Genomic DNA, 13,467 nt, shown 5'->3' with positions numbered 1-13,467 from the left:
TTTCGGTTTTTCAGACCAATCTACATGTCTTGAATTTTTTAATTCGACGAACTGGAAAATCAGGGATTATTGTTCAAATGAAATCACCTTGTTTATTCCTATATAATTTTCACTTCATGTTAACCAAATAATTTTAGCTGCTTCGTGCTTTACAGACGTTGTTGGAGGTCGCAATTCTCGTATTCTCGTACTGATTACAATGGAAAACTTTTGTTTCTCTGTAATTTTATAATTATGTTCTATTTAATAGTGGGACGACGAAAAAAGTGAGTTCACTGTCTGCGACGATCAGAGCGAGATCCGTGTTACACGAAACGTTACGCTAGAATCATCGAACCATAATGGAATTATGCAAAAGATTTTTAAGAGAGAAAATTTCATGATCATCATCTCGAAATGGCTAGAGATTCATGAAATACCAAACAAACTTTATCATTTAAAAGTATTATTTAAAAAAGTACCATTTAAAAAATATTACAAATGTTTTTCAATGTTTCGAGAAATATCGTCAATTTAAGGTATAGATCATGCCTGTAGGATCGTAATTTATGGGTGTCTAAATTGGATCGATTTTTTCATCGTAATTAAAGATTTTATCACTCTAAATGGGGATCCATCACTAACTGAACCCAAAATTCCATTCGTCTCTGGCTAAAGTACTACAGTTTTTTACGTTAAAAATCGCTTTAGAGAGTGCAAAAGGAAAACGCAAATGGATCAAGAAAAAAGTGTTAATAAAAAGACAGAAGGCCCAAGCCAAGAAGAAACGAAATGTCGAATATAAGCAAATGTGAGGTTGCGAGTGCTCATTTTATCAATTTCGTTCAATCTTTAACGTAATATATCTTTATTGTAAGACAATCATCTCGAATTTTTTCCCAGACCTTCATTGTATACTTTATTGTTATTGAGTACTTTTTCATAAACTTCATAAAAAGCGTTATATGGAAAGATAAACCATTTTTTACGCATAGTCTCTATAACCTTGCGTGTATTTTTCTTCATATTTAAACACGTTTATCTAAATAACCAATAAGACGAACCCTTTAAAATTTGATACGCGTGTCAGTCGCCTATCTATTGAAACTCTGTGTAAATTTCAAGACTTTTTAAGAAAATTTGTTTCGTGCATGAACCACCTTAATGGCAATGGGACGTCGATACGTTTCTATTTTACGTATGTTAAAGATAAATAATTTGATATTTTTATGATAATATTTCGATGAATGAAAATAGAATGAATGAAAATAGATGAAAATCTTGAAGGAACGAACAAATTCATTGTGAAGATGTGTGCTTGAGATGGAAAAGCAGCATAGAATTTTATTTGGAGAAGTATCATGGGAACTCGGAAGGAGTTTTATTCGCGTGCAATGTCTGGAAACAATGAACCAACGATGGATCGATCGGCGAGCACGCGCAGGGTTCCTCGGATCTAATCGAGGAAATTAGAGTCCAGAAGTGAATGATTCCGGCGAGACGATGAAAAAGAAAGAGGCGAAAGCAGTGAGAAAGAGGGAAACGAAAACAGTAGATCGGGAGAAGAAATCGTCGGGGTTACTTTCACCTCGACGAGGCGGCGTTACAGACGAACGGATGTAAAGATGGCGCATTGAGAGTTTCCGCATTCAAAGTTTATGTCCAAAGGCCTGCTCGTTTCACCAGATTTTACCTTCGCATTTTTAACGTCTCCGGGTCCGACTCCTGCTCGGTTAAATTGACGTCTCATCCCACTAACACGAGAGAGTGGACACGAATAATCAGCATCACTGGAGAAATTTTCGCGCACCCTAGTTTCCTCCTTCCGAATCACGCAGAGCTGCAATTATTTTTTTTATACTCGTGTGCGACTTTTGTTTTTGTATTTCTGTGCGTGGATGATGGATCATCGGTGAGAACAGTTCGTCAGAATGTTTTAACGAAATTGGTTACATGTAAAAACGATGTTCCAGGTGGGGATTGTGCGTGGATGTGTTCAGTAATGCAAGTGCCACAATAATTCGTGGTCAACGACGAAGGCGAGAGTGAAAGAAGGTGCCGTGAGAAATAAAAATCATTTTTATAACGTGGACCAATCAATTTTAGGATTAATTCATGAAAAAATGTCATGAAAAGTCATGAAAAAATGTAAATTAGTCATTGTCGAACTACTCACTGTTGTTGCCTCTTGGTAATGATCAATTTGGAAGACCACGTGACTTGAGATCCCTCTTCGGTAATGCTGTCGCGTTTGAGTTTGCGTTAATTTGAAAACTTTCAAGCGATCGAGCTCCAAAGATTCATGAAAATCAGCAAACGTCAGCCGAATAAATGGCGAGTTAAAACAGAGCGAAGTTTCAATGCGTCGTGTTGGAGAACGAACCGGATTTTCCGAAAAAAGTTACCAAGTGTGTCGATAGTTTCTCAACACTTGCCGGAGCGAGTTATTTCTCTTAAAAGAATAAAAAAATCAAAACGGAGGAGCGGAGGTAGTGGAAAAATGTGGCTTGGTCAATGCGCTTCGGCATTAGAATAAAACAATCATTGAATAATGCACCTCGAGAAATCGCAGCATTTTAATACTCGTTGGGCAAGGTATTTCTTTCGCTCTTGCCCATTTGGTGTCGAATCGGGACAAAAAATTCGTTATCCTTTCATTATTTTCTCCGTGCACCTGTTCGTACTTCCCGGCTCCATCGTATGGGGCACTCTGCGTTGAATTTCCCTTAAAATTTACAATTTAACATTATTTTTCTTCTCACCGGTTTAAGGGCGATGGAAATGGCGTGATCCGTTTTCAGGATTGAAAATTTATCATCAGAATTACGAGAAAATGAAAATTACAGAGAACTGTGAAAGTGTAAAAATGACAGCGTCGCCACGAGTGACATTGAAAGAAGCTGTGCCATGCTACCTCCTGAAAGGGTGACGAGCGCTTTTAATCACGTAGATGAATCTGTTCTCGTTCAAATCTGGCAGGTATAAACAACTTGACACCAACGAAATTAGCAGACGTGGATTTTTTAAAAACACTATGCTCTAATTTTTGTTGAATCGTATGCTCATAATTTTCTTGATTACCGGCGTAATTGCGCGTTGTAATAATTTCAAATATGTGCTTTAGTTCAAATGAAATATCCAACATTTTCTCTTCTGTACTGCAACTGTCGAGTCTTATTGTTCATTGTCAATTTTCCATTTTTTTGAAACGTCAGAGAACAAGTTAAAGATGTTTTATCGTTGGGATTCGCGTCATATTTTGAGATCTTTAACTCAGTTTTCTCATACGGTTTTGACGACGGACGCCCTATGCAGATATACAAGCAAAATGACCATATTTGCTTCGTTACATTTCTTGTTTGGCTGAGCAGTGATTCTGGACTTTATATATAGTGGACCACCAACCGTGATATTAGCAGTGACTCGCGTCCGACTTTTCTGTCAGACCGAAACGGGAAAACAGTGCAAGAAAAGTACATTTTCTCGCATGCACTTTTTAACGCTCAGAAGCGTTGCTCCAGAGAGCCACTTCTAAACTCTACATTCTCCGGTACACATGTTAGTGTCTATTCGTTCCTGAGCGACGGTTTAATCGACCACTCTTGATTTTTATTCTATGCATGGATCAAAAGGTTTTTGTAAGAGAAAAATTGTAGTGCTGCGGTGAGATGGCGGTGGTTATTGAGTGCATCGAATAATATGGATTTAGGATAATTTATTGGTCGGAAGTTGGAACGTTTCGACGAAAATAATGACGCGAAGGAGAAAGAAGAATGTTGCTGTCGACAATAACGAATCCAATTGGTTGTACAATTGGCCACGAACGAGGCCTCCGTCAGACCAAGTGTTTCGACATGACTTCCGATCGCAGAGTGGTCACGTGCCGGGCTACTCCTTCAGTGATCCAATATTCCGGTATCATGACGAATTTCTACGGACTCACGGACTACGATCGCAATCGACCAGTCTGCGAAGTTACAATGAGATACGTAAGAGCCATTTTCGTTTTATAATCGAAATAATCAATAAGATTCATCGGAGTCTACTGTTAACGAAAACTTCAGATTATCGCTTTGATCGATCGTTGATACATGAGACCCTCAAGTTGTGCGTGCAGTTTGAGAAAAAAGTCATTGGAACTACGAAATGTGGCATTCTCTCCGAAAACATTGCAGTTAAATGAGCAAAAATCTTCCTATCAATTTTTTTTTCTCAGTGTATGTGTTTGCAGATAAAGCGAGATGCTAATTAGGAGATGCAGAATGTTTGGAATAAATTTGAAACTCGCATATCGTCACATGATCTTAAGTTTTTTTGTCACAGTAAAGCAGATTCTCTCATATCTGGGAACAAATTTTTGCAAACCATTGAATGAGTTCAAAATATATGAATATTATTGATTTGAAAAAAAAAATTAACGATATTAATTAGATCAGTATGAAAGTGTGGCAATTGCTTTTTCAGGGATCTCATTGACTTATTTTGAAAGAGTGAGTGATTTCTTAAAAAAGAAAACAAAATCAGATGAATTTCATTCCGATATAAGAAAAAATTCAAGTGTGGTTGCTCGTTTATTAATTTTCTGACATTTATTGATATTGGAACAGTTATAACAATTTATCGATGGTGTTGTATCATTGATCAGGTGTTGCAATTCAATATTCAGACGTCCTATTATTTTTCTGTGTCATTCACATGGAAAATCTTCAAATACAATACGCTTTGCCAAATAATTCGATTCTAGGCTTTCTTTTTCCATAAATTAGCATTTTTTGGTAGATGCAAAGGAAAAACAAATATTGCTCTCCTGACACGCACTCTAGTGTACTTGTATCGCGATAAGATAATCGTTCTTCCTACATTTTTTATTGACAGCTCGCCAATTTGCTCTTACTTTTTATCAAGAGTAAAGGAAAAAAAACGTGGTCCCATTAAGAAGCCGGAAACCTGCGTACAGCAGGTTTCAACTCACTCGATAATCTACAGCGAGAATCTTGCAAATTCGTACCATTCAGCCATTCAGTCATCGAATTTATGGATGTGGCATTAAATCATCGAGTTACATTCACGCGGAAACATTAAAAGCGCTTGTTGGTTCAGTTTGCTTCACCGTCCGATCGGTAAAAATTAATGAAGCCCTAATAAGCGGATTGAGCTTCAAGGATTACCAGAATGCAGCTCCAAACCGATCCTTGCATAACGCTGGCTAGCCGTAGAAGAGCTTCACCTGTAAATTAACCTGATAAACCGTTTCCCGCCTGGATAAAATATCTAACAAACTCGCACACTTCACCTTTCCACATGTAAATATCCATAGAAAGGTTTACACAGTATATGAAGATAGCACGAAATCTCATAGCTTATGAAATTTAAGCATTTATGAAAAAAACTTTCGTCCGAAACATTCACATGTTACTAAACGGAAAATGGTAAACGTCCCCCATTCGAAAACAATGAAATTGTGAGGGCTTATATAATATTTGTTAATATTTTCTTGGAAGTTCAATGATTTCATTCGAGTACGTAATACCTGAAGTACGAAAATAATTCAATTTTTAACAGTCATGTGAAAGATAAAATTGACCGTACAAACCGTACCCTTCATCGATGAAAAGAATTGAAATTCTTATCCAGCTCTAGCAGTGCTCGTTATGTTACATATTTACCGCATTCTTCGACGGGTGTTATCGAACGGAGATAAAGAGTAGACGGCTTGACGTTGCACAAGTCGCAAGTACGACTCATAAAAGATCACGTTATAGTATAAAAGCGAGAATTTCCCGACGTAATCAGCCGCCAACAACAGAAGCATGCGATGTTAAGACAGCTACGAGATGGAAGAGAGCAGAAAAATATCATGGAAACTTTTTATTAATTGGCGTCTTCCCCATTGAGTAATCGAGTGAAAGCAAATAATCGTCTACGAAAAGTTTGCGACTCGTTCTGCTTCTCTAACGAGTCTCCTTTGAATGATGAAATTTCACAGGATAAATAAGAGATTTAATTATTAACGAACCTTCGCATTTCCTTAGATCAATTTTAGTTTGCACTCTTTTTTCAAATTAGTATGTAAATGATATCAGCCATATGTTTATCTTTCTTAAATATGGTTGAATCGCGTTGTGAAAGACTGAATTTATAGCTGCACGTTGTATTGTGGAAGAAGATAATTTAGATAAAATAACAAGTATGCTTCTCTGCAATTTTAAATTGCTTTCCTCATCAAAATTATATTTACTTCCTCGAAAGCTTATAAAAAAAGGAATCTAAACTTTCTCTGCAAGAAAAAGATGAACGATCTATTTTCCATTGTCCCAATTTGGAGTTCTAGCAGCGACTTTATCATGTCCAGATTCGTAGTGTTCGCTATCAAATTTAATTATGTCCTGTCTAGTTACGAGGCTGACGAGCATCGTGTTTCGAACTCACAGCTTTGTCTTCCGGAAGAGTTCGAGGCCGTGTCGAAGCTACGATCACTCTAAAGAATCTTCCTCGCGAGTTCCATGTTTGGTCACACGCGATCGCAATAAATTGGAAAAATTCAAATGATTTTCGCAGCTACGAAAGCGTTCATTGTTAATGCGAAAATGATTTTTTTCTCTCGCGGATTTCGACGAGTCTCATACTACTTTGAACCCACTTTTATTTCGCTGTACTCTCATTTCTGTGTGTCCTAAGATAGCTTAAGAATAACTGTCACTGCTTCTTTTCATCGTTGTATTTGTACGAGAGCTGAGGAAAAATTGTCTCAGTTTCTCAGCCGATTTATGCTCGAGTTGGTGCATCGTGGAACGATCACCCATCCAAGTATTGCCCTTGCCCGAGATTGCTCAACTTGGAAAACGGTCGAAGCCCAGCACTGACCATGTCCAACGATGCGTGCTCCAGGCGGATGGCTGCACATTTTATTAGCCTCCGTCAGTTATTTATTAATGCATTTGATAATTTTATTCAACGTTAATGATTATGATTGAAAACGTTTTTAATTGGATTATAAATGAAGGTATTCTTCCAGTTTTTAGCTTGCTGGAATGTTCAGGAATTTCATACGATATCGATAGTCTTCATTAGTCAAGCGGTGTGCCAGATAAATTGTCTGGAACGAACTTTCTCAAGATTCTTTTAGACAGATACGTTTATTAATCGACCCGGTGAATGGCCTTGCTATGTTTCGCGGTTAATACATAGTTCCGTCACGCGAACATGTTATTCATAATTGATGAATTTCTACTTACGATTCATTTTAGCTTTCGGATTACTGACGTTCGGATGAATATTTATCGTTAGCAATAATAGGGGAAAACGATCAGTCAATTCGTTCAACAAAACCCTTGAATTTCCTAGCCACGTTGAGTATGAGGAATGAGTATTTGCGGTATGAAGGAACTCAGAGAAACTTCCATCGTATATGATTTTCAATCCTCTAAATAGTGATATATGAAACTTGGGACAAGCACATTTATGTTCCTTGGACAGTTGCCTCTGTAGAAGCCGACGACTGTAATTGCTCATGTAGAGATTGTTCGGCATAAAAACCTTTTTTAAAAATTTATTCAACAACTTAATGACTATAATTTAATGAATTCACTATGAAAAGTTATGGAAAATTGTCTCGATTTGTTTTTTCCTTCTTTTTGTTTGTATTTTTTTTCGTCTTTAATAAAAATTCTGTATTTAAATTGGGTCGATTTTTACTTCCTAAATAAAAACATCATCATTTAAAATTAATGTCAAAGTTATTAATGCGAAATTGTAAATAAATTTTTTCAACTTATCTTTTGGCGAATGAAATTATGAGTCATTAATAATTAATCGGGGATCCACCGCTGACTGAACTCCAACTTTTATTCATCTCTGGCTAAAATACTACAGTTTTTGTATATGAAAAATCGCTTTAGAGAGCGCAAAGGGAAATGGATTAAGAAAAGTGTTAAAAAATAAGCAAATGTGAGGTTACGAGTGCTCGTTTTACCAATTTCGTTCAATCTTTAACGTAATACATCTTAATTACTATTAAGACAATTGTTTCGAATTTTTTTCCTAGACCTTCGTTTAATACTTCATTCTTATAGTGTACTTTTTCATACACTTCAAAGATAAATGATTTTTTACACATAGTCCCTACAACCCTGCGTGTATTTTTCTTCATATTTAATCACGTTTATCTAAATAACCAATAAGACGAACCCTTTAAAATTTGATATGCGTGTCAGTCGACTACCCATTTGAACTCTGAGTAAATTTCAAGACTTTCTTAGAAGTATGTATCAGTCACAACAGTAAGTGATAATTAGAAATAGCAAAATAGTTGACATGATGTTCTCGGAAGAATATGTAACGTCCGACATTTGATTAAAAATTTGGTCGTCTACCGAATACTTTTAGCATTTTCGAAAAATCGAATATTTGCATATACTCTTTGCATTTACTCATCAGTCCTAAAGAAATTACTTTCCCTTCTGAGTATACTTGTAAAGCATCTGTAAAAGAGGAAATTAAGGGGAGGAGAGAGTGCAAGTGCTGTCTTCTTCCGCATGATTATTCGTGATATGCCCACGGCTATTGTTCGATTCCCACGGAACTGCGACGCCAATGACCTGCCCGTGTTGAGTCTGAATGGAAATGTGTACTAGTGAGGCAATCTTTCCAGAGTGAAAGACCAGGCGAAAGCGACGGAGAATTAGACGACAATTAAGAGGAAAGGAGAGAAGCATATACAGAAGGTGCTCATCTCTGGAGAAGGGGACCTGTGTGCACGACAGAATATTCTTTCCCTCGTACCATTGGAGTCCACGTACGACCCGGATAATCCGAGATCATGGACGTTACACCAGTCCCATAGCCGTATGTCTAACGATCACGTTCACTCGTACGCGCTCATCTTGGCACTCCTGCGAATTTTTTCTCCTACCGGAAAATTTAGCGTCGTTGAATTTCTGCAATTTTGTGTGTGTGTGTGTTTTTTTTTATTGAAACAAGTGGAGTTCCGGCCGCGCACTTTTATCAAGTATTTCATTCATTATACCTTTTCAAATATATTTTTTCGAATAATAACTAAAAAACGATTTGTTAAGTTTCTAATCAGTTGAGAAAGTGTCGATGGAAATGTCGAAAATAAAAATGCATTTTTCGCAATAAACAAGAAACCGTTGAGCATCGAAGTTTTTGTGATTTTCAATAATTACTACACAAACGAATTATGATCGCTTCGAAATATAATGGAAAGCGAAATAATAGTGTCGCCAATGTACAATCAACAAATAAATACTCCTGAAAGTTACTCAACTGGTTTTGCTAACAATATTCTGAAAGTTTTATTGAAAAAATTTTGTGATCTGTGCCAGAGTAAAATTTGACATTATGTATCATTTTAAAAGGTTTATTTACTCTGGAAATGAAACTTACGAATTCCATCTCAATTGTCCGGGGAATATAAATATTTTTCAAAACTGCATACGATCCATTCGATTCTACGAGCTTCGGATAATTTGACTTCCGAGGGGTGTAAATTATTTAATAGATTTCAACAGTAGGATAGCGTATGCACTATTATATCGCATTAATTGGTGAAAGAATCGGAGATTTCATGAGCACGATTTCATTAAATCCACTGGAATCTAAATTTTAATTGTTTCACACACGATACGGTTTTTCTTATGAAAATAAAGTTAAAAATGGACGATTTTATACGTTCCTCCGATGTATTCTTCCGGTGCTACTCAATTTTATTCAAATAGGGGCATAGCAGCTTGTTACCGATCATAAACTCGTGTGATTGCGGCACACAATGGTGCACGTGATAACAGTGTTAAGTTTTAAATTGGATGGTATTGATACGTTTAATTAAATTGGCGCGGAGCAAACGCTTTCCGTTGTGAAAATGATTTGTCGCTTTAAAATGCTGCGCATAAACCTTTGTACCATAATCAAACTCATTACCGCCACGAAAATTCCGACCAGAGTACTCGGTCCTCAGTATTATTCGTTGCCAAAAACCATTTAATGAGAGAAATTGAGAAATGATGGCCCTCACGTGAATGGGCTTTTGTTGGTTTTTTAATTGCCTTTTATTAGTTCAATATACAATTATTGTTAATTGTTCGCGAAAAGCAGGCATGATGAATGTGGTGCCATGGCTCGTGTCGATGACGCTGTTGGGTCTTCAAGAATTCGCTGCTCAAACAACAAACAACAACGAGGGCATCAATCAAATTTCCCAAGAATTAGAAGCCCCTTTACTGCCACCGTCCCAAGCAGCAAATAGTGGAGCGGGTCCATCCGTCTATAATATGGTATTTGAAGAAGAAATTATTTAACGCGCTTTCAGTAGCATTTTATTATTATATGGATCAATAACAGAATACAATTTCGCCAGATTACGAGCAACAGTTTTTCTCACAAGTTTTTATACACAACAGTGATTTTCCTGGTCGAAAAACTCAGAAAATTACACCCACTTCTTCACGCCTCACTCGTATTCTCATGTTTTCTAGCCTCCCTTGCATTCACCGAGTCCTAATGTGCTGGATGCAACGAGATCGATGGAAGAGGTGGACCATTTCCGTCACTCCGAAGGATTAAATGGCGTCCAAACAAACTTCGGGCAAGACGGGTTGCGAGAACCGAGCAAAATGTACGAGCCGCCCATCCAGATGAACTTCGAGACGAAGGATGATTATCCTGGACCAGCTATGCAGCTCGTTAGTTCACTATAATTACGAAGCAAGTTAATTATATAAATCGAAGTATCCTATCGCAGTGATCTGTTATCAGGTATACGCTTGGAAAACCGTGGATTTTGAGTTCGAGAGCGATTCGGCTCGTGACAGAGCAATATTCGAGGGTAAATTCGTCCCCGAAAACAATCTGCCACTTGGATTGGGTGTGTGGAGGGATAAAGTGTTCGTAACTTTGCCAAAGTGGAAAAACGGTATCCCTGCTACATTGGCTACTGTGCCGAGACATTCGAAGACGAAAAGCCCAAAGCTACGACCTTATCCAAGTTGGGGATGGCATCACGAAGGTGGGTTTGTTTAACCATTTGACGTGGTTGAGAACTCTGAATTGTTAATATTCCAGAGTTTTTCACGTGCAAAGCACAGGAGACTGCTCACAATCCATTTATCATGGGCTGCAAATAAAACTAGAAAAACATTTCCAAAAGGCAGCAAGCGTTTCACTGTAACCTCAAAGTTCCGCATCAGCTCATACAATATGAACGAATAAAATAAAATTTCAAAAACAAAAATAAAGGAAATATAATATAAATACAGGTATAAACGTAAATTCTTCCAAAAACTAAAATACAATAGTAATTACAATAATTTATTTAATTATTTCTAGGAAGTTGCGGTGGTCTGACCTCCGTATTTAGAATCCAAGTGGACGAGTGCGATCGGTTGTGGGTGTTGGATTCTGGAACAGTGAATCTCACTAATACGGCTTACCAGGCTTGTCCGCCATCCATATACATTTTCGATCTCCGTACAGACAGATTATTGAGACGTTACCAAATACCGGAGGATCAAGTAAAACAGGACTCTTTGTGGTCGAATTTAGTCGTCGATATTCGCAATAACGATTGTGAATCAGCAGTGGCTTATCTCTCCGACGTGTGGCGTTTCGCGTTGATCGTTTACGATCACGCGAGGGACAGCTCCTACAGGATTCAGCATCATTTCTTCTTGCCCGATCCGTTGTCGTCGAGATACGAACTTCACGGTATTCGTTTCCAGTGGATGGATGGAATATTCGGCATTTCTTTGAGTCCCCTCGACATCAACAACGACAGAACACTGTTTTTCCATCCAATGTCGAGCTTCCGTGAATTCGCAGTGTCGACAACAGTATTCCGTGATAAGGAAACTGCCGAGAGCAGTCCTGACAGCTTCGTCCCGATTGGCCGGCCACGGGCAAAAGACTTTGGGCATTCTTCAGGCTCGGCGATCGATCGCAATGGAGTCATGTTCTTCAACATGGTGACCCGTGACTCCGTGTGGTGCTGGGACACCAGGAAAGAATACATACCTCAGAATCTCGGCGTGGTTGGAGCCAGTAACGTCTCCCTCGTTTTCCCGAATGATCTTCGGGTTGACCTTGAAGAAGATCAGAGCTTCTGGACCATATCAAATCGCCTGCCGATGTATCTCTACGGACCTTGGGATCCGTACGTCGTGAATTTCCGTGTTTTTCGAGCCAGTGTCAAGGATGCCGTTAAAGACACGGTGTGCGATCCGAATTATGTCGTGCCCGAGTCTGAGCAAGGCTACGATGAAACTTGTTGAAAATGTGAAAGTATGATCTCCCTATGTATGATAGTATGTGAAGCATGCAAAGAGCGCGTTACGTATGCAGCCGGCGAGAACAAAATGGAAGGAGTGCATCGTCACTCCGGAGACGAACGACTACGAAAGTAAATGAAAGTATAGTGTGCCTCGTTTTACATCGTCATGTCTCGCGACCAAGTTGGATGCTTGAGAAACCCGGTGAAGAAAGTTCTCGGTATGGTATTTACGATAAATAGCACTCGGTGCAAGTATGCTCATTGCAGTGCTATTCAACATGTATGTGTGTATATTTTTCCCCCATTTATGTTTGCTACTGTGAAAAATACTTTCACACTCTACTGTCTTAGTATCGAGGAAGTTGCACATTTAGCACGATAAAAACACCCGAGTCCTTAATTTTTTTATAGTTAATGAAAGAATGCTGTCATGTTAGAAAATTAAAGTCATTCGTTACCGCAGGTGCACAGCGTCGTGATGCAAATCTCACGTTCACGGTACTCAAAAATGGTAGGCTACGAGGGATATGCTGGTTTAATTCGTTTTATTTTTTTTCGGAGTTTACAGTGGTCTTGAATGAAAAAATTGGACTCGTCATTCGATGATAGCACGAAAGAATATTTGATCGTTGACAGAGTCTTCAATAAGAGTCTGAATCTTTATCCAAGAAAAGGCTGTTTTTGGCATTCTCAAGTGTGTTTCATCCTTCGTGGTTTTTGGGTAGTTCAAAGGCGTTTCCACTTTTTTGCTTTTAATTACCAACATGACGGAGTTACGTGTTATCATTGTAACGCATGTTATCGAGAAGACAATAAATTAAGTTTTTTTCAGAATTCTCAATGAATCTTTTCTGAATGGGAAATGGGAGTTTAACGACGAGTTTCTGCAGTGTGCGAAGAATCGACCGTGAACTCTTCCATCGAACTGTGACAACCGACGGAAACAGTGTCATTAGAACAATTAGCTCCGGCCGAATATAAACTGTCGTAGCTGTCATCTGCTGGGTCCGTTTTGAAAGGAGGTTGAGCGTCTTGGAGCTTAAGGCTGCTGCTTTGCAGTTGAATCGAACTTTCGATTGTAAGTGAAGGAGGGAAATGGATACGGAGGTTATCTTTGCGACTGGAAGTAGCAAGTGATTGATCGACGACCGGATATGCCTGAATACTTTCAGGAATTATTTTTTTTTCCACACTTTGGAAGCCAT

The 13,467-nt window shown here is 38.3% G+C and overlaps 1 protein-coding gene across 2 annotated transcripts; it reads left to right on the top strand.

Annotated features, from left to right (window-relative positions):
• Positions 1 to 8,828: 8,828 nt before the first annotated feature.
• On the top strand, positions 8,829 to 13,096 carry LOC122415550 (protein yellow-like). Of its 2 annotated transcripts, none has more exons than XM_043427750.1 (5): positions 8,829 to 8,986; positions 10,093 to 10,271; positions 10,473 to 10,679; positions 10,753 to 11,002; positions 11,323 to 13,096. In XM_043427750.1, exons 2-5 carry the CDS (start codon positions 10,095 to 10,097, stop codon positions 12,261 to 12,263), a joined length of 1,575 nt encoding a protein of 524 aa, XP_043283685.1. In that variant the 5' UTR covers positions 8,829 to 8,986; positions 10,093 to 10,094; the 3' UTR covers positions 12,264 to 13,096. The 2 variants fall into 2 exon arrangements, with proteins under 2 accessions (XP_043283685.1, XP_043283694.1); XM_043427759.1 differs by having other exon boundaries at positions 10,090 to 10,271.
• Positions 13,097 to 13,467: the final 371 nt, after the last annotated feature.

Source organism: Venturia canescens, chromosome 1, assembly GCF_019457755.1.
Source record: "Venturia canescens isolate UGA chromosome 1, ASM1945775v1, whole genome shotgun sequence".
Lineage (NCBI taxonomy): Eukaryota > Metazoa > Arthropoda > Insecta > Hymenoptera > Ichneumonidae > Venturia > Venturia canescens.
The sequence above is the reverse complement of the archived record's forward strand: the minus strand, read 5'-3'. Positions and strand labels throughout refer to the sequence as shown.